Source organism: Bufo bufo, chromosome 7 (genome assembly GCF_905171765.1).
Source record: "Bufo bufo chromosome 7, aBufBuf1.1, whole genome shotgun sequence".
NCBI classification, from domain to species: Eukaryota; Metazoa; Chordata; class Amphibia; order Anura; family Bufonidae; genus Bufo; species Bufo bufo.
Genome location: NC_053395.1, coordinates 145,958,879 through 145,981,578, shown reverse-complemented (window position 1 = coordinate 145,981,578; position 22,700 = coordinate 145,958,879). Strand labels below are relative to the sequence as shown.

Here is a 22,700-nt window from a genome sequence, read left to right as displayed (position 1 = left end):
TTTGGCACGAGCGCAGGTCTCGCAGGCTGCCACCAGAGCCAGCCACCAGAATCTCAGAGCTATGAGATCCACTGTGGCTCTACCCCCCGGGTACCCTGCAAGGACAGTATCGTGGTGCTCCTTAAAAACCTTGTGTCGTAAAGTGAGAGGCACAAACAACCTCCCAGGGGGACAAAGATCAGGAGCCTCTGCCTGGGCTGCCTGAACCTCTGCCTCCAAATCAGGATAAAGAGCAGAGACGACCACCCCTTCAGCCAAAATGGGACCCGGGTCTTCAAAGTTCCCCCCTCCCAGGAAACAACGTGACAGGGCATCAGCCTTCACATTTTTAACCCCAGGGCGGAACGTGACAACAAAATTAAACCTAGAAAAGAATAAAGACCATCTGGCCTGTCTCGGGTTCAGACGCTTGGCTGACTCCAAGTAGGCCAGATTCTTATGGTCGGTAAACACGGTAATAGGGTGTCTGGCTCCCTCTAGCCAATGGCGCCATTCCTCAAAAGCTAACTTGATGGCCAACAACTCCCTATCTCCCACATGGTAATTTTTCTCTGCGGAGGAGAGGTTCTTCGAGAAAAAGGCACACGGTCGCCATTTGGCAGGAGAGGGACCCTGAGACAAGACCGCACCCACACCCACCTCAGAAGCGTCCACCTCAACAATGAAGGGCAGAGAGATATCAGGTTGTACCAAGATGGGAGCGGAAGCAAAACTCTCTTTGATACTAGAAAAGGCTTTACGCGCCTCTACCGACCAGGAGGAAAAATCTACCCCCTTTCTAGTCATATCAGTCAGTGGCTTAACAACAGAGGAATAATTCAAAATGAACTTCCTGTAATAATTGGCAAAACCTAAAAAGCGCATCAGCGCCTTCTGAATCTCAGGAAGCTCCCAATCAAGTACAGCGCGGACCTTCTCGGGGTCCATGCGAAAACCAGAAGCGGAGAGAAGAAAACCCAGAAATTGAACTTCTGGAACCGCAAACACACATTTCTCCAGTTTAGCGTACAATTTATTCTCCCACAGAATGAGCAAGACCTGACGTAGGTGGTACCTATGAGTTTTGAAATCAGGAGAAAAAAATCTAAATGTCATCTAGATACACTAGTACAAATCTCCCCATTAAATGATAAAAAATGCTGTTCACAAAATGTTGGAAGACGGCTGGAGCATTCATCAAACCAAAAGGCATAACCAAATTCTCAAAATGGCCCTCAGGGGTATTGAAGGTTGTCTTCCATTCGTCCCCTTCTCTGACCCTGACCAGGTTGTATGCCCCTCTTAAATCCAACTTGGAAAAAACTTTAGCCCCAACAATCTGGTTAAACAGGTCCAGGATCAGAGGAAGCGGATAAGGGTCACGAATTGTGATACTGTTCAGCTCCCTGAAATCCAGACATGGTCTTAAAGAACCATCTTTTTTCTTAACAAAAAAGAAACCAGTGGCAACAGGTGACTTCGAGGGTCGTATGTGTCCCTTTCTCAGGCTCTCAGAGATATAAGAATGCATAGCGACCCTTTCAGGTTGGGAGAGATTGTATAAACGAGATTTAGGCAACTTGGCGCCTGGGATGAGATTAATAGGGCAATCGTACTCCCGGTGAGGGGGGAGCTCCTGAACACCACTCTCAGAAAACACATCCGAAAATTCAGAAAGAAAAGATGGTACAGTCTTAGTAGAAACCTCTGAAAGAGACGTCGGGAGGCAATTCTCTCTGCAAAAGTCACTCCAACCATTTATTTGCCTCGCTTGCCAATCAATGGTGGGGTTATGTTTAGTGAGCCAGGGTAGCCCCAACACTAGAGGAGTAGGTAACCCGCCTAGGACAAAACATGACACATCCTCAACATGAGCATCACCCACAGTCAAACGGATATTGTGAACTATGCCCTTTAATGATTTTTGAGAAAGTGGAGCGGAATCAATAGCAAAAACAGGTATGTCCTTTCCCAAAGTGCATACCTGGAAGCCATGTGTTATAGCAAATTGATTATCAATGAGATTGACAGCTGCTCCACTATCTACAAAAATCTCACAAACAATGTTCTTGCTCTCTAGCGCCACCCTGGCAGGAAGGACAAAACAGGAATTACAAGCAAACGGAAAACCTTCAATTTCCGCATCAACCTTGCCAATAGTAACAGATGGAACGTTTTTAGAGGACTTTTTTCTTTTTGTTTCTTTATTATTCTCTAAAAACTCCCTGAATCTCCTAGAGGGACAAACATTTGCCAAATGATTTATACCTCCACAACAGAATCAAACCCTCCTCTGAGAGCTGAATCCTCTATTGTTAGAGGCAAGCAAACCCAGCTGCATGGGCTCCGGCTCAGCGAGGATTGAGAGAGACTGAGGCTCCTGCGCACTGAATGAGACCACCCCATGTCCTTGGACTGAGTATGACAGGAAGGAGTGATCTCTCCTCTCTCTCTAAGACGCCTGTGAATACGAACAGCCCGAGACATGGCAGACTCCAAAGAGGTAGGTCTCTCATGAAAGGCAAATGCATCTTTTAATCCCTCTGAAAGACCATGGCAAAATTGACTTCGGAGTGCAGCATCATTCCAACCAGTATCAGCTGCCCATCTCCGAAATTCTGAACAGTATATCTCTGCGGACTGTTTACCCTGGCACAAAAGACGCAGTTTAGACTCATCCAGAGCAATACAATCCGGATCATCATATATCTGACCCAGGGCTACAAAAAATTAATCCACTAAACGGAGGGGCCGTGCCCCCACCGGCAGCGAAAAGGCCCAGGACTGAGCGTTATCCCTGAGCAGCGAGATGATGATCCCCACCCTCCGCTCATCATCACCAGAGGAATGGGGAAGTAGGCGAAAATGGAGTTTGCAAGCCTCTCTAAAACAAACAAAATTCTCACTACCCCCGGAGAACATATCCGGAAGCGAGATTTTAGGCTCAGAACAAATTCCATGAACGCAAGCAGAAACGGTCACCTGAAACTGAGAGACAGTTTTACAGAGATCTGCTACCTCCAGTGAAAGACCCTGCATGTGGTCAATCAAGGCTGAAACCGGATTCATGCTTAAGACGGTTTTGGCGGTTTATAATGTCACGGATGGTGTTGCAGAAAACAAGAAGTAACAAATAAAGATCCGACTGACTTGATCCCAAACTAAGGAACAAGAGCCCTAGAGCTCTCCCTGGCTGCTCAGCCCATGCAAAGATCTCAATGATAGAAAGTTGCATGTCCACGTACCTCGACTGTGTGACACCTGCACACCCTATAATAGTGAGGGGACACGACCACCGGCTCCCTACACTTAATACGGAGGAAGTCAGGGTCACCTTGGATAAAGCCAACAGGAAAACACAAATAAAGAAATAGACTTATCTGAGGAACCAGCAATAGCAACTTCAAGCAGTGAACAGAATCCAGGAAGTAGTATAAACCGCAAAGTGAAGCAGTATGGGAGGAGTTATATAGGGAGGCAATCACTGCTAATAGATGACAGCTGGGAGAGGGAGAAGAGATGTCAAAGCGAAACCAAAACAAAAGAACATCATGCAGGAGGTACTGAAGAACGTCTATCAGAACTTCTCACAGATCTGGCGGTGACAGCACCAGAGCCGAGAGCCAGTGTCAGCAGGTAAGGCTCAGTTCACACTTCAGTTATTTGGTCAGCTATTTCCATCAGTTATTGTGAGCCCAAACCTGTAGTGAAGGCTACTCAGACATAAGGTATAATGGAAAGATTTCCTCCTGTTCTGTGTTTTTGACCTGCATCTGGTTTTGACTCTCAACAATTGATGGAAATAACTGAAGTGTGAACTCAGCCTGAGGGCTCGTGCAGACGGACATTGCTCGTCTGCAATGTGTGGGCACCGACAATGTCCCCCCCATCACGGATACGGATCCATTCATATGAATGGGTCCGCAATCCAAAAGGAGCAGTATGGAACGGAGGCACGGAAGCCCACGGAAGCACTACGGAGTCCTTCCATGGTATTTCTCTTCGTGCCTCCGCACCGCAAAAAATAGAACATGTGGACAGGTCATGGACCCATTCAAGTTGAATGGGTCTGTTTCCATCTGCAGCAACCGCATGGATGGTTCCCCTGCTTTGGAACGGCTGGCACACGTTTGTGTGCATGAGCCCTAAGTGTGCTTCCCTTAGCAAGTTTGCCAGGAGACTTGCTTAACTCTCTTATTCTACTTTCACACTAGCGTTTTTTGCAGATCCGTCATGGATCAGCAAAATCGCTTCCGTTCTGATAATACAACCATCTGCATCCGTTATGAACGGATCCTGTTGTATTATCTTTAACATAGCCATGACGGATCCCTCGTGAACACCATTAAAAGTCAATGGGGAACGGATCAGTTTTCTATAGTGTCAGAGAAAACGGATCCGTCCCCACTGACTTACATTTTGAGTTAGGACAGATCCATCTTTCTCCGCACCACATCGCGGACAAAAAAACTCTGCTTGCAGTGTTATTCTGTCCGCGATGGGAGCGCAAAAAAACGGAACGGAATGCATTTTGGTGCATTCCATTTCGTTCAGTTCAGTTTTGTCCCCATTGACAATGAATTGGGACAAAACTGAAGCGTTTTTCCCTACTATATCCCATGATGGATCTCAATAGCGGAAATGAAAACGCTAATGTGAAAGTAGCCTTAAATAATCAGAAAACACCTGAAAATAGTCACTGTTACCATTGCTCTGTATATAGAGACAGAAGGTACATGTAGATAATGTAGATAATGTGCTCTGCATTCAAAGTAAAAAAGTAAATAACGAATAGAAAGAAATATGAAAAAAAAATAAAAAATGCAAGTAAAAATGAAAAAATGTGAATTTCTTTATTTACCCAAATGCTCAATGGCATTGAGTGTTGGGTAAATAAAGGAATCAACTTGTTTCTCTGTATGCTGCCTTTCTTCCATAATTTTAGATAGATATATAGACAGACAGATAGATAGGAGATAGATAGATAGATAGATAGATAGATAGATACCGTATATACTCAAGTATAAGCCGACCCGAGTATAAGCCGAGCCCCTAATTTTACCCCAAAAAAATGGGAAAAATTATTGACTCGAGTATAAGACTAGGGTGGGAAATGCAGCTACAATGCAGAGTGTATGTGTATATAATGCACACACTCTACATTATATACACACATCTGAAAGAGGGTGACTCCCTGTATTTAATGCAGAGTGTGTGCATTATATACACACACACTCTGCATTAAATACAGGGAGCCATCCACAGATCTCCCCCCTAAACAGTGCCATCAACAGATCCCCCCTAAACAGTGCCATCCACAGATCCCCCCTCCCCTAAACAGTGCCATGATGGCACTGTTTAGGGGAGGGGGATCTGTGGATGGCACTGTAGGGGGATCTGTGGATGGCACTGCCATCCACAGATCCCCCTACAGTGCCATCCACAGATCCCCCTACAGTGCCATCCACAGATCCCCCTACAGTGCCATCCACAGATCCCCCTACAGTGCCATCCACAGATCCCCCTACAGTGCCATCCACAGATCCCCCTCCCCGACGCTCACAGCAGTATATTTAAACTAATCAGTAACCTTTAACTTTGGATATCTTACTTTGTCTTTGCTTCGGTAATACAGGCAGTGCGGGGAGCGGCGCTCACTCACTGTTGTCACGCGCCTGCTCCCACTAGGCGGCGCAGGTGCGTGACGTCAGTGAGTGAGCGCCGCCCCCCGCACTGCCTGCTATTACCGGAGCTAAGACCTAGACTCGAGTATAAGACGAAGAGGCTTTTTGAGCACAAAAATATATGTGCCAAAAAACTCGTCTTATACTCGAGTATATACGGTAGATAGATAGATAGATAGATAGATAGATAGATAGATAGAGAAATTCAGCACCACATGGGCCCTTCCCATCAATTTAAAAAAGACCAACACTATGGTGTTCCAGAGAAGGAAAACAAAGTTAGCCAGGCCCCCTACCTTCAAGCTACAGAACCGCCCTCTTACAGCCACCAACAGGTACACCTACCTGGGCCTGATAATTGACCAAACTGAGAGCTTCAAATCAGCCATTGAGGAGCTGAAAGACAAAGCATGCAAGACCTTCTACAACATCAGAAGACGACTTTGCCACCTTAAAGCACCCGTGAGGGTCTGGCTTAATATCTTTGACTCCGTCATTGCACCAATCCTCCTGTATGGCAGTGAAGTCTGGGTCCCTTACACATACCCCGACTGGTCAAGATGAGATTCCAGCCCAACAGAAATATTCCACCTGGAATTCTGTAAGCATCTCCTACAGGTCCATCGGAGTACCTCTAACAGTGCCTGTCGAGGGGAGCTGGGCAGATTCCCTCTACACTTTACAATCCAGAAGAGGGCGCTATCATTCATGGTAGTAGTGAAGGCTCCCATCACTATAAAGCCTTGCTACACCAAGGTATCCCAGGCAAGGCAAAGCTCTAAAATCACTTTACTGAAACCCAGCCCGACCAGAAAATCACCCCACACCACCTCACAAAAGCCGGTATCAGAACCCCCCCCCCCCTCATGATACGTCACATTTGATAGATAGATAGATATGAGATAGATAGATAGATAGATAGATAGATAGAAAGATATGAGATAGATAGATAGATAGATAGATAGATAGAAGATATCTAATAGATAGAAGATAGATAGATAATAGATAGATATGAGATAGATAGATGATAGAAGGGAGATTGATTGATTGATTGATTGATTGATTGATAGATAGATAGATAGATAGATAGATAGATAGATATGAGATCTATCACATTATATTTAGACAACTGTGTTCCAGGCAGCAAATAGTAAAAAAAAAAAAAACAGCTAAAGTGGGAGGGTGCAGAGGACAGGTCCTGTATATTCTCTGCAGGCTGTCTCCCCTCCTGTTAGTCTGGGGTCTGGACTGTCCAGCTGCACCTATCAGGGAACATCAGCCAACAAGTAGCCCTTGTCATTTATTGCAGCACAGAGAGAGGAGAGAGGGGCAGTCAGCAAATATGTTAGGTCATTAGAGGGTGACATTCTGAACTCACCAGTAAACCCCTGGAGCAGAGGAGGCCATTACATTCACAGTGCAGGGCCTCCGCGGGGCCAAGGTCTGTCTGACTGCTGTGGAGCCGGTGCTATGGATGCAGCACCCAGCTCCTCACTACAGCATAAGGACCCTGCGGGCTACAGTGGGCGGGAGACCAGGGACCAGCGCTGCTTGCTGTGCTGTCTGTCCACTTACACATCTGTCTGGGCAGCCCCATTTAGGGATGGGGGCCCTGGGCAATTGCCCTGTTTGCCCCCAACCGCCCCCGCCCACCGACCCCACTAACGCCGGCCCTGGCTGACACACAGAGCTTATGCATTTTTGATTCAATATATTGTATTTCATTTTATTTATCCGATTAATCCTAGTAATTCATGAGTCACACTAGAAACATTGCTTAGAGTGGGAATTACTAGACAATTAATCCTAAAAGTCATAACAATTTCCTTCTCTCTTTAATGTCCTTCTAGCTCATTGGCCGAGGCCGATATGGCTCAGTGTACAAAGGATCGTTAGACGAGCGGCCTGTGGCAGTGAAAGTCTTCTCTTTCAACAACCGTCAGAACTTCATCAATGAAAGGAGTATTTACCGCACTCCTTTACTGGAACATGATAACATAGCCCATTTCATTGTGGCTGACGAGAGAGTGACTTCAGATGGGCGTCTGGAATACCTTCTAGTAATGGAGTATTACGCAAATGTAAGTCTTGTTTTGTCTTCATCGCTTGTTATGTTTTTATGCGGCCATGCAATATGCGCAGTGGACTGGATTTTACAATGACCTGTGATACATACAGACAATTTGTGCCATGGATGCTTAACACACAGGGCCGTCTTTAATATTGATTGGACCCTGTGCAAGGATTTCCTTGGGCCCCCTGGATCCCGCCTTCCCACACCCTAGCATGCAATCACGCCCTCCACATGCAGTCTCATGATTGGTCCACACCCCTGCCTTGCAGCCTCACAGGAGTACAGGACCAGTATCTGCACACGTATGTATGGCATAATTGGGATGTACATCACACATGACATGACACGGGTGACACATTATTATTGCCACATGTGTCACATGCCACTACCGACTGTACAGCCGTTCAGAGTTCAGACAGTTCAGAGTTCCACTTCCTTCAGAAAAGCGAGCCTGCCGTGCACTCCAGCGACTTACAGATAGAGGCAGTGGCGTTGCTATGGCTGGTGTCACCCTTTGCTCAGGGGGGGCCCTCATGGTGTGGACTTGTCATTTTTTTCTAAGGAATATAGTTTAACCGTTTATGTTCAAAAGAGAAAAAAAGAGGTCACTAAGTCAGCTCCAATCAGATATCTGCATAGACCCAGAGTCTTGGTCTATGTGCAGATATCTGATTGGAGCTGACTTCTTATCTTCTCTTTTGCACATAAATGGTTAAACTATTCCTTAGTGAAAATGACCAGTCCAGTCCACACCATGAGGGCCCCCCTGAGCAAAGATTAGTAAATGTGGCAAGTGATGGCCCCAGGCCACAGTTCAGCAGCAGAGTCAGACAGAGAGAAGAACCCAACCCCTGCCCTTGTCGCCTGGGGCTCTCTATAATAATACCCCACAAATTTATGAATGGTCGGATCTGGTGACCTGAGTCCTGACCGGTTTCTTCAAATATAAAATAAAGTCAATATATATATATATATATATATATATAATGCCTATGCGCAGCGTGCCACTGCTTTTTGCTTACCTCCTCCTCAGTCTTGTCCTCCCCTCCTGGCGCGGCAGTGGCAGGTCGACTCTGGCTGGCTGCCTGACTGTCTGTACTATTAGGTAGGTCAGGTCAGCAGGTCAGTGAGACTGGTCTGGACTTCTTGTCTGGTAAGTGGTCACAACTCACATCACGTGAGGCTGTGTGTGACTCACTCACCACCGCCAGCCAATCCCTTTAGCCTCTGGACCGGAGGCGGGGACTTAGTCCCTGCTGGTGCCTGCTCCGCCGTGGCGCTTCACCAGGCTGCGGTGATGACTCACACAAGACACTCACACCCCCTTTTACCACGTGAGTGACGGGGGCGGGGGGCCGAAGTGCTTCGCCTTCGGCGCTGTAAGTTCAAGTTGTCTAGACATCTGTGGTGATGAGTAGACTGTCTGTGCTGCGCTGAAGCGCTTCTGCATATTAGATTATAGATAGAGACTGAGTCAGAGTCGCGAGTTGGGCCAGCCGCCAGGGCCCCCATGAGCAACTGGGCCCGGGGCAGCTGCCCCTTTTGCCCTGCGGCAAAGACGGCCCTGTTAACACATATGTTATATAAGATACTGTATCTATGTGCAAACACTTAAAAGAGGTTATGACATGACTGATGTAAAAAATGAAAATAAGATATGTAAGAAGGTTCAAGGAATCATCATGGATGGAAGGTATGTGTCACCGAGGTTCCTGGCCTCGGTGGAGTAAGAGCCAGTGTTTATGTGTCAGCAGCAGTTGCTGTTTGACACCTTGATACTTAGTATGGCTATAATAGCTGATCCAGGACGGCTCTTACTGGGAGCAGTCAAAGTGCTGGGTGGGTGACTACTCCCCATGTTCCAAGCCGGTTTTTGCTGGGCATAAAAACCAGCCAGCACTGCCAGGTGGAGAGGATTACCTCCGTCTGACAGTGGAGCTCAGGAGTCTGTGTGCTGTGAACTGAGGGCTGTGCTGGGATTTGACATTTGAGCCGGGCTGGAGGACTCAGGCCCCTCTAAAGGCTAACAGGCCGCCTATGGACTTGATGAGGCTGATGGGAAGGACTGGGACCTCCTTCTGCCCTATCTTATGTTTGCAGTGCGAGAAGTGCCCCAGGCCTCTACTCGGTTCTTGGAACTTCTATATGGCAGACATCCATGTGGTCTGTTAGATATAGCCAAAGAGGCGTGGGAGCAACAACCCACACCATATAAAAGTGTTATTGAATATGTTACCCAGATGCAGGAATGTATGAAAACTGTGTTGCCGCTGGTAAAGGAACATATGGTGGCAGCTCAGCGAGCTCAAATTCGGCAGGCTCGGGTCCGGATCTTTAACCCGGGAGATCGGGTTTTGGTTCTGGTACCGACAGTGGACAGTAAGTTACTGGCTAGGTGGCAGGGACCCTACAAGGTACTCAAAAAGGTTGGAGAAGTAAACTACAAGGTACACCAGCCAAGGAGGCAGAAGCCAGAGAAGGTGTACCATGTGAGTTTGCTCAAACCTTGGAAAGATAGGGAGACCAGTACTGACGATATCCCGCGACCAAGTTTTCTAGGAGTAGAGGTTCCGGCCCTTCAGTCTGATGTAAGGGAAGCGGTTGCCACAGTGAATATTGCTGACAGCCTCTCCTCTAAACAGACTCAGGAGGCCAGGGAGTTCGTCAACAGGAACACGGACGTGTTCTCAGACCTCCCTGGACGCACTTCCATAATCCAGCATGACATTGTCACTGAGCCTCAAGCCAAAATCCGGTTGAAACCATACCGGGGACCTGAGGCTCGGCGACAAGCCATCTCGGAGGAAGTGCAGCTAATGCTGCAACTAAACGTCACTGAGGAGTCCAAAAGTGAGTGGGCCAGTCCGACGGACGGTTCGTTACGATTCTGTAACGATTTCTGGAAACTAAATGAAATCTCCAAGTTCGATGCATATCTCATGCACCGGGTAGACGAGCTGATTGAGAGGTTAGGACAAACCTGGTATTTTTCTGTTTTGGACCTCACCAAAGGGTACTGGCAGGTACCCCTAATGGAGGCTGCCAAAGAGAAAAAGGCCTTCATCACACCGGAGGGGCTATACCAGTATAAGGTGTTACCCTTTGGTCTGCATGGCGCCCCCTGCCACTTTCCAAAGGCTAATGGACATTGTGCTGCGATAACATCGTCAGTACGCTTCGACTTACCTGGACGATATTGTCATCCACAGTACCGACTGGGAAAGTCACCTGCCCAAAGTGCAGGCTGTAGTAGACTCCCTTCGAAAAGCTGGACTAACCGCTAACCCAAAAAAATGTGCGATAGGGTTAGAGGAGACAAAATACCTGGGGTATGTCATTGGGTGCGGAGTGATCAAACCCCAAGTAAACAATAAGAAATTGGCCTCGACCTGTCACCACTAAACAAGTAAAGTCATTCCTAGGAATGATAGGCTATTACATTAAATTTATTTTCCACTTTGCTACTGTAGCCGCGCCATTGACAGGGTTATTGAAGGGACGCAAGTCAGTGATGGTTCACTGGAATGACCGGGCGGAAGAGGTTTTCTCCACCCTGTGTCGGTACCCGGTTTTGGTGACGCCCGACTTCAAGCGAGAATTCATAGTACAGATGGACGCCTCTAAAGTAGGCCTCCGTGCTGTACTGTCTCAGGAAGTTAACGGGGAGGAGCATTCCTTTGTCTTCCTAAGCCGCAAGCTCACCCCAGCCAAGACCAGGTACAGTATAGTGGAGAGAGAGTGCCTGGCTATCAAGTGGGCACTGGAGTCTCTCCACTATTATTTGTTGGGGAGAACATTTCACCTGGTGACTGACCACTCCCCTCTCAAGTGGATGAGCCAGGCCAAAGAGAGAAATGCCCGAGTCACCAGGTGGTTCCTGTCCTTACAAAACTTTAAGTTCTTCGTAGAACATAGGGCAGGCCGGTTGCAGGGAAACACGGATGCCCTGTCCCGAGTATACTGTATGGCATGTGTTCACCCCCTCAGGGTTGAACAAAGGGGGGAGGTATGTAAAAAGGTACAAGGAATCATCGTGGACGATAGGTGTCACCGAGGTTCCTGGCCTCGGTGGAGTTAGAGACGGTTTTGATGTGTCAGCAGCAGTTGCTGTTTGACACCTTGATACTTAGTATGGCTATAGCTGATCCAGGATGGCTCTTACTGGGAGTAGTCAAAGTGCTGGGTGGGTGACTACTCCCCATGTTCCAGGCCAGGTTTTGCGAGGCATAGAAACCAGCCAGCATTGCCAGGTGGAGATGATTACCTCCCTCTGACAGTAGAGCTCAGGAGTCTGTGTGCTGTGAACTGAGGGCTGTGCTGGGATTTGAGGTTTGAGCCGGGCTGGAGGACTCAGGCCCCACTAAAGGTGAACAAGCCGCCTATGGACTTGATGAGGCTGAACTGCTAACAGGGTGTGAATTAACACCCAGGAAAAAAAGGTGACTTTTATTGTTTATGGACTTTCCTTGTGTGTTAAACACCAAGCCATCTGCGTTTTGTGATACACCTTATCTGCATTTTGTTATACACCAATGTGTGAATAAACACCGCTGTTTGATTCAAGAATTGTGTGCTTTGCCTCTACACTGCATCCGCTAGTCCTAACTACCAGTGCGAATCCCCACAGATGTCATATAGTACATGAAAATCTTTTTCTAACAAAGCTAGAACCAGCCCTGTACCTCTTACCCTGTAACTGCCACATCTTCTAGCAGAACATATGGAAGCTTTAAACTGAGCATATGCGACCACCTCAGTGAGGTGGACAGAGAAATAAGGAAAATAATAAACAGCAGGTAGAGCTATACAGATGCATTTTATTGAATAGCTCAGTGGCTGTACTAAATTTTAAATTAAATGCAATTACAAAAGTATTCAGATCTAGGCACTGATTTGAAAATTGTAGAATATTTTTTGTGACACAACCCCTTTAAAAGGCATTAAAGGAGTTATCCTGGAAAATATAACGATGACTTATCTTCAGGATAGGTCATCATTATCACATCAGCAGGGGTCCAAATCCCGGTAAATGAAAAAAAAGCCCAAAATTCTTAATCCACCACACCAGCCGAAAACATGGTGAATACAAGAGTGTGAAAGACTCTTCAGGAGCTTCACAAGCACAAATGGACAAGTGCTATATACATCTGGGGTATATGTCTAATTCAAGCAGATTACACAGTCCTAACACTTTTTCACCTGGCCTAACTCAGTTATGTATCCAGTTTAGTGCATCTCTCTTCCATATTTTGAATGTTATCACCAGACTATGCAATTTAGCTCATATCAGCCAAATGAGATCAGTAGACAGCACTGCTTTGGGGTTATTTCCCTCATCAAAAGTTGATTAAAACAGGTGATTTCAACCAAAATTATCGTTTGTCACATAAAATTTAACAACAAATGATCGTTTTAACCAACAATAGACAGACCACCATCTGAAAAATAGCTGGCCATGTTTAAAGGTTTAATCCAAACATTGGACGAAAGATCTTTCATTCATAGAAATATGGTCTGTGCACAAAAGATCTTTCTTTGAAAGATCATTCCCAGAAAGATCTTTTGTCCATTGCCCAGTTTCATTGAACATGTATGGCCAGTTCAAATAACTGTAATGGCTAAAATGTGTATGATCATGTCTGCGGAAAGTCCATTCATCAGATGATTGTTTGTTCGATTAATGTTCAACCATCAATCTACTTCAGTCTAATGTGTATGGCCAGCTTTTTAGATACAGTTAATGATCTACTGTCTCTCATTGAAAATACTCAGTGGTGTACGGACACTTTGTCACAGATGCGGTGTGGGTGGGAAACTCCACACCGAGCACAGGAGGAAAGGGGATAGGAACTAGGCCTGGAAACTAGGGTAAAGGAGAAGGTCACCTCCTAGAACAACCCTAATCCAAGTCCTGACTAACTATCAGTATGCAAAGGAAAGAGATCGGCACTTGTTTTTATGGCCTACCTCCTCTATGTGGCAATAAAAACAAGCATCACATCTATTTTTTGTCAATGCCAGTCTCTTTCCTTTGTATATTGACGGGACGCCAACCCTGGACACATGCACTGCGCAGCGGCAGCTGTGGATTGTAACTATCAGTATGAACTGACCTCGATGGTAGGAATACACAGGAACCTAGAGCCCTAACACACCTTGTAGGGCCCTGGTATAGTGACAGGACTTGAGACAACCTCTTCCTCCACCAGAAGGATGAACAGGAGTCTCCCTCAGGCCTAGATCCAAAAGACAGGGAAATACAACAAATAAAATACAAACAGGGAAGACGACACTTAACTTCACGTGGAGCAAAGGCAGCGCCATGAGCTCAACCGAGATCCAACAACCAGCTAGCCCAGAGTCCAGAACCTGAAGCTATAAACCACACCCCCATAAGGGGTAAGCAGTAATAAATAGGGGAAGTTAAATGACCAAAACAACATCTGCCAGAGGTGTGGTCATTACCAAAACCACACAGACACAAATGATCCACAAGGAACCATTCAGATTAATCCACGTGTTGCCATTCTCTCTGATCTCCTGACACCTGTCATGGGAGTGTCCGTGACACACTTGTTTTCAGGCAATGTTTTATGGTTAGAAAGTATGCAAATTAGCTTACATCAGCCAAACCAGAGATTGTAGACATTTGTAAATACCCAATCATTTGCAGACTATGAAATGAGCTGCTCAAGTTACAAACCAATCCTAAGCCATGGCACGAAATACCCCATACACCTTCGCAAACTACCACAAATGTATTACAGAAAAACATAAAAGGAACCAGTTCTATGCCTCCTCCCCAAATGCCACACTTCAGACCCTTAACATACAAAATACTAAAGGAGAGCAGGGGGTACTCAGATTTTTCTGCCCACAAAATGGTTTCACTGCCTGCCCCAGTATATAATCACCCACTAGTCTGTTCCACCCAAACATTAAGACAACCTATCTACCACATCTAAAGGCGCATTTACACTGGGCCGATGAGCAGACAATTTTCAGGAAGGAAGTGTTCCTTTCTGGCAATTGTCTGCTCATTAGTGGAGGTGAAGAGCTACATATAGATGCAGCAATCACCTCCACAGTATGAGTGCGAGAAATGGCTACTGCTTTCGCTCGCCCTTATACAGTTGCCTTACACAATCTGCTTCCCAGAAATGAAGAAGTGTTTTGCTTGTTCATCTGGTAATCTGCGGCACGTTTAGATGGGCAAATTGTCCGGAGACAAGAGTTCGTAAGAACGTGCATTCCCAATAATCGGCCTGAATGTTGGACCGTGTAAATCCAGCATACAATATTCCCACCCAAATTCTTCCGCAAGCCACCCTCCAGTGATTTAACAGCCCTACTTTAAGCATCCTACCAAGAGCCATGCTCCGAGGATAGGCTCATGTTTTAAAAAAAACTGTGACTGTTTGGCACAAATCTACAGTGGTGGAACCATTTGGTTACATGCAGTGTATCCACTGACATGAGTAGCTGGGGTCTAGACGTTGGATCTGACAAGGACAACACGTGCACAGTTTCTACGTCCCCTTAACACTCAGTGTCCTTCTTATTACCCATTCAGTTATTTGGAGAGGGGCTACATATACAGTTGCAAGAAAAAGTATGTGAACCCTTTGGAATGATATGGATTTCTGCACAAATTGGTCATAAAATGTGATCTGATCTTCATCTAAGTCACAACAATAGACAATCACAGTCTGCTTAAACTAATAACACACAAATAATTAAATGTTACCATGTTTTTATTGAACACACCATGTAAACATTCACAGTGCAGGTGGAAAAAGTATGTGAACCGTTGTATTTGATAACTGGTTGAACCTCCTTTGGCAGCAATAACTTCAACAAAACGTTTCCTGTAGTTGCAGATCAGACGTGCACAATGGTCAGGAGTAATTCAGTTCAGTAATATTCTTGGGATGTCTGGTGTGAATCGCTTTCTTGAGGTCATGCCACAGCATCTCAATCGGGTTGAGGTCAGGACTCTGACTGGGCCACTCCAGAAGGCGTATTTTCTTCTGTTTAAGCCATTCTATTGTTGATTTACTTCTATGCTTTGGGTCGTTGTCCTGTTGCAACACCCATCTTCTGTTGAGCTTCAGCTGGTGGACAGATGGCCTTAAGTTCTCCTGCAAAACATGGGAATTCATTTTTCCTTCGATGATAGCAATCCGTCGAGACCCTGATGCAGCAAAGCAGCCCCAAACCATGATGCCCCCACCACCATACTTCACAGTTGGGATGAGGTTTTGATGTTGGTGTGCTGTGCCTCTTTTTCTCCACACATAGTGTTGTGTGTTTCTTCTAAAGAACTCAACTTTAGTTTCATCTGTCCACAGAATATTTTGCCAGTACTGCTGTGGAACATCCAGGTGCTCTTGTGCAAAGTGTAAACGTGCAGCGATGTTTTTTTTGGACAGCAGTGGCTTCCTCTGTGGTATCCTCCATGAAATCCATTCTTGTTTAGTGTTTTACGTATCGTAGATTCGCTAACAGGGATGTTAGCATATGCCAGAGACTTTTGTAAGTCTTTAGCTAACACTCTAGGATTCTTCTTCACCTTATTGAGCAGTCTGCGCTGTGCTCTTGCAGTCATCTTTATAGGACGCCCACTCCTAGGGAGAGTAGCAGCCGTGCTGAACTTTCTCCATTTATAGACAATTTGTCTTACCGTGGACTGATGAACAGCAAGGCTTTTGGAACTACTTTTAGTTTCAAAAATCATTTATTTGAAGTTTTGTGGTACAGGTAATGAAAGTTACAGTGTAGAATACATTATAGATCAATAATGTAATACAAAACATTATCATAAAGTTTTGTCAGAGAAGAAAGTAAAAGAAAATAAACATGTAAAAGCAATAAAAAACAAACAAACATACAAACGATTCGGATCGATTGTTCTAGGTAGGTATGAGTAAATACAGTATACAACTGTACAAATTTGTACAAGCACTTTATAGCGTGAAGGTGTATCTGAGGTCTACAGAGAAAGAAGACAACATCCATGGTTCCCATACCTTCTCAAAGACACTGATCGTGTCCGTCCTGATTGCTATGAGTCTTTCGGAAAGAAGCAATTTGTTAATCCTATCTATGACCGCTTGTTTGTTAAGTGAGGGAGTGCGCCACTTGAAAGCGACATAGATTCTTGCCGCTAGTAAGATAAATTGCGACAATTTAAAGTTGGGCATGGACAATCCTGAGGGTTTATCGCCCAATAAACAGAGAGAAATCGTAGCCAAATACCTACAACCTAAGACAGAAGCAATCAGTGAACAGATCTGGTCCCAAAACCGCCTCACTACTGGGCAACCCCACCAAATGTGTAGCATCGTACCATCGGCATCACATCCTCTAAAGCATTTCTGGGAAACCTCTGGATACATCAGATGTAACCTTGCTGGCACCATGTATGTCCTATGTAGAATTTTTATAGAGGTTTCTGCTAAGGTGACCTGCCAGGAACCTTTAGTTAGTGTTTGTGATCTTTGGAACCATGTAGGGACAGAGGATTCAACACCCATATCACTTTCCCAAGCCAACATATAGGGTAATTTTATCCCTTCTGGGTGAACGTCAAGATATCTGTATATTCTAGACAGAAGGCCTTGTTTGTATAGGGAATATGTGATCATTCTCTCAAAGGGGGCAAATTCTAGGTTTTGGGCTGATCCAGCCAAAGACCTTAAGAATGAGAATATTCTATTGACGTTAAAAAGTTCTCCATCCGGAGGAGAATGCTTTCCCAAAAAATCACTTTTAGACTCTAGGGTGCCTCTACGGAGGAATTTATGTAGTATACAGAGATTCTTACTGGTCCACCAATGGAAGGACATGGGATGTAAGCCTGGACGAAACAGCGGATTGCCAAAAATCGGGGTCAGTGGTGATGGTGTAGATTGCATCTTATACTTGAACCGCACCGACCTCCAGAGTAACAATGAATAATGTGATAAAAGAGATGTGCTACGGACAGTCGACGGCAGAGATGGAGCCATCCATATCAAGGCGGTCCAAGTATAAGGCGCCATGTTAGCCATCTCTAAAGAGACCCATAGTGGTTGTTTTTTCCTATCTAGGTGTGTTAGAAAGAGTTGTGCCAGTCTCGCTGCTCTGTAATATTTCAGAAAGTCTGGTACAGATAGGCCCCCTTGGGATTTATGTTTACACATGATGGACTTAGAAATGCGTGGTCTTTTGTTAGCCCATATAAACTTCATGACGTCTTTTTGTAGGGATTTTAGGTCGGCCGAAGGGACTGGGACAGGAAGAGTCCTAAATAAATACAAGAGTCTTGGGAGTACTACCATTTTAATTATATGAATCTTGCCTACCCAAGATACCGGCAAAGAGGTCCAAGATTTCAAATCTTGTTTAATCTTAGTATACATCGGGGGAAAATTAAATTTGTATACTAGTTCAGGTTTGGTCGGCAGTAATGTCCCTAGGTAGGAAATGTATTGCAATTTAAGCTGGAATGGGAAGTTATATATCAGTTGGTCTTTCAGCTGGGGAGGGACATTGCAGGGAAGAAGTTCTGATTTACTGTGGTTGATTCTGAGGCCCGAGATTTCTGAAAAGGATTTTAACAATTGTAACAGGTTGGGGAGGGACACTATGGGGTTTGTGATGGACATCAACAGATCATCAGCAAATAGGCTCAGTTTGTACTCCGTCCCACCTATAGTCGCTCCGCTAATGTCAGGGTTGTTTCTGATGTGAATAGCTAAAGGCTCCATTGCTATGGCAAAGAGAGCAGGGGATAAGGGACAACCCTGTCGTGTACCTCTGTGGATCCGTATAGGGGAGGGACTAGAGGTGGGGAGTTTAAGATTTGCTTCAGGGCAAGAGTACAACGAGCCAATCGCTGTAAGGAAAGGGCCAGTTATACCCATCTTAGTCAGAACTTTGTTTATATAATCCCAGGTGACCGAATCGAATGCCTTCTCTATATCTAGTGCTAGCAGAGTTAGGGGGGAATTGTGTCGATTAGCTTCTTGCACAAGGTTCAGTACTTTTCTAATATTGTCTGGGGCCTCTCTCTCAGGAATGAACCCTACCTGGTCCTTATGTATTAAATCAGGTAGAATGTTGTTCAGTCTCCTGGCCAGTATGGAGGTGAAAATTTTATTATCTAAATTAAGGAGGGAGATTGGTCTATAATTTGATGGGTTTAGAGGATCTTTGTTGGGTTTGGGAATAACAGTAATGTTAGCTTGCAGAAATTCTATTGGGGGTGTGTGACCCTGTAGGAGGAGGTTGCAGTATTTTGCAATATGGGCAGGAAGTAATGGGGCAAATTTTTTATAATATAGGGCCGAAAATCCGTCTGGACCAGGGGCTTTACCTAGTTTTAGGTCTTTTATAATTACTTCCACCTCCTCTTCAGATATTGGTCTGCCAAGCGACGACGAGACCTCCGGTGTCACTCGGGGGATAGGGATCGAGGAAAGGAAGCTTTGTAGGTGGGACTCGGGGGGGAGGCTGGGGGTGGAGTAAAGTTTTTGATAAAAAGAGTGAAATGTCTGATGAATCATGTCTGGGTTAGAAGTGAGATGACCTGAGGTCGAACGTAACTGGAATACCTGATTTAGTCTCTGTTTGGCTTTAAGTTGTGAGGCTAACATTTTGTCAGGTTTGTTGGCATACCGGTAGTAATACGAAGCTGTCCAACGCAAGGCCCTTTCCGTGTTGTTGGAGAGTATGGTGTTCAATTGTGTTTTAGTGTCCTTTATAGCTTTTAATAGATACATGGAGGGAGAGCGTTGATGGGCCCTTACTAGTCTTTCTAGTTTAGCTTCTAAAGCTCTCTGAGCTACAGTACGTTCGCGTTTCAGGCGTGAGGCTGCACTAATAAGTTTCCCCCTCATAAATGCCTTGTGGGTTAACCAAACATTCAGTGGGTCAGAGTCCACCGTGGTGTTCTCACTAAAAAATTCACGGATGTCTATTTGTAATTTGTCAACTAGACCAGGTCGGGACAGTAAAGATTCGTTCAACCTCCAGTTAAAAGACATAGATGTTCTGCCTGGGCTATCTATTTCGGCTAATATCATATCATGGTCAGACCAGGAGGAAAGGATATGCCTTGAATAAGAAATAAATGGGAGAAGACTCAAGGAGGACAGGATCATGTCAATCCGCGTGTATATTCGATGTATGGGCGAGTAATAGGTGTAGCTCCTTTGTGACCCGTTATGTTCTCTCCATGTGTCTGCTATATTTATTGACTCAAGAACCTTGCGAATTTTAGTATCATGAGTACGTGGGCGCATTTGGGTGGGAGGGGATGAACGATCCAGTAAGGGGTTAATAGTGAAATTAAAGTCCCCGCACCAAATAATCTTATGAAATGTGAGTGACTCAATAACGGAGCCCATCTCACCAAAAAATGAGATAGGGTCCTCATTAGGTGCATATATGTTGACTAAACATAGAGTTTCCTCCTGGTATGTCCCCAGCAAAATGACAAATCTCCCATTAGGATCAAGGATTGTTTGTGTGACAGTCATGGGGAAGGAATTTCTTAGTAGCGTTATTACACCCCTGCTTTTTGACTGGAAGGTAGATGAGAAGAATCTAGTGTATTGTGGGTGAAAAAACTTTGGGTGGGACCCCGGTGTATAATGAGACTCCTGAAGGCAGAGAACGTCTGGTTTATGTTTCAAATAAACTGTGAATGCTGTCTTCCGCTTTCTAGGGGAGTTTAGACCCCTTACATTATGTGACAATACTTTATACATGGCCCTTGACATTTAAGGGGATCTGATGTGTGCTAAGTGCAGTAACGTTCTCCGTTTCAGTTACCTCAGCATACCCCTCCACTCCTATTATCAAGTTCTCGTTGATACTGTGAAATAGTTGATCCATAACATAAAAACCGAACATCAAAACAAATAAAATTGTGACTGATGCATAAAAAGCATAGTCTAACATTGACTGACTCAAGTCAGCTGACATTGACAGGTTGGATGAGGGGAGACCTCGCCCAAAAATGGCGCGAATCTCCATCTCCGTCAACCTATTCAGGTGAGGCAACATGGAAGTCCACTAGGCCGTACCCCTGGGCTTGGACTCCAAGATAGGGTAAGAAAACCAGTTAAACATCCGGTGAGGATAACCCGGTATGGTGAAAGTCATCCAGGAAGTAAATCTGGCTTACAAATAAATCAGGGCACAACAAAACAGGGGTAATGATAGCCCTTAAAAACAATAGAACAATAAGATCAGTTCTGTAGGGTAACCTGACATCTTGATCCAAACTGATCAGCTTCTTGGAGAGCGACCCGCAGCACCGGAGGACGGAGCAACTGTGGTCCAAACTCTAGCTGGTCTTTGAGGCATGGGAGCCGGCTCAGGTCCATCTCTTTGATCATGCGGTATTCCTACCCTATGTAAGGTCTCCAGACCTTCCGATAGTGAGCGGATTACATGGGACCTGGAGTTGATCTGGAAGGAGAGTGTGAAGGGGAATCCCCATCTGTACTTGACTTGTGCCCTCTGTAGTGCTTGGGTAACAGGCCGCATCTCACGGCGACGTCGGAGGGTTGATGGCGCCAAATCTGCATAGAGGTGCACAGATGAAGGAAGGCCCGGTAATTCAGGGATGTTTCTGGCCGCCATTAGGATCAAATCCCTGACTTCAGGGTGGTGAAATTTCAGAATAACATCCCTGGGAAGTTCATTTGAGCGCGGTTTGCCCAAGGCCCTGTGGACTCTGTCCATTTTCAAGCGGCTCTGATCCTCCTGTGGGAGAAGGGCGGTAAATAGTGCCGTCATTGTGGTAGGCAAGTCTGTGAATAACTCCGGCAGACCTCTCACCCGGAGATTACCTCTGCGGGATCTGTTCTCGAGATCCTCGATCTTGAGCTCGAGTGCTTCTAGTTGTGCAGTATGTGCATCTATGTCCACTCTGTCTGCCCCTAGCGCGTCCGCTACGTCATCAGACCGGGACTCAAGGTCCGAGACCCGTTGCCCCAGATCATGTATCTGGCGTGTAAATTCGGCAACTGCTTGCGAAAGCTCCGTCCGGAACAGAGAGGCTATGTTGTTGAAAAGCTCAGTCTGACCTGGTTGCTGGTCTCGAGGCTCCACGATGGCTCCACTGGCAGTGGAGGAGGCGGGGCTAGATGGAGCTGGAGAGGGGTCCGCCATTGCTGTTCTCCCGGCACTTCTGAAAAGTTCAGGTAAAGTCTGTGAAGGGGTCATAATATTCTCCGACCTCGTCTTCCCTCTGTTGCGGGACATCCTCACACGACTTGCTGCAAAGTATGAAGGCTTGTGGAGCCGATATAACGGCGCTTATGAGGGGATTTCCACGACCCGCGGCACGGAGCTCAGAGAAGCATGTCTTTCTCCTCCGGCTACGCGCATGCGCCTCTGGAACTACTTTTATAACCCTTTCCAGCTTTATGCAAGTCAACAATTCTTAATCGTAGGTCTTCTGAGAGCTCTTTTGTGTGAGGCATCATTCACATCAGGCAATGCTTCTTGTGAAAAGCAAACCCAGAACTGTTGTGTGTTTTTTTTATAGGGCAGGGCAGCTGTAACCAACACCTCCAATCTCATCTCATTGATTGGACTCCAGTTAGCTGACACTTCACTCCAATTAGCTCTTGGAGATGTCATTAGTCTAGGGGTTCACATACTTTTTCCACCTGCACTGTGAATGTTTACATGGTGTGTTCAATAAAAACATGGTAACATTTAATTCTTTGTGTGTTATTAGTTTAAGCAGACTGTGATTGTCTATTGTTGTGACTTAGATAAAGATCAGATCACATTTTATGACCAATTTGTGCAGAAATCCATATCATTCGAAAGGGTTCACATAGTTTTTCTTGCAACTGTATGTATCTACCTTCCTCTGCTAAGAATGATGATAGGGTCCTCCTATTTTAGTGATCAGTTCAGGTATCTGGACATGTATGACCTCACCACACATAATATTC

At 45.5% G+C, this 22,700-nt stretch overlaps 1 protein-coding gene across 2 annotated transcripts in view; it reads left to right on the top strand.

The window, feature by feature from the left end:
- Positions 1-22,700, top strand: part of BMPR2 (bone morphogenetic protein receptor type 2) — a 284,386-nt gene that overhangs the window by 193,667 nt on the left and 68,019 nt on the right. For both annotated transcript variants that reach the window (XM_040441941.1, XM_040441940.1), the window contains exon 6: positions 7,514-7,744. In XM_040441941.1, the coding sequence (XP_040297875.1) occupies positions 7,514-7,744 (231 nt within the window). The remainder of the gene's footprint in view (positions 1-7,513; positions 7,745-22,700) is intronic.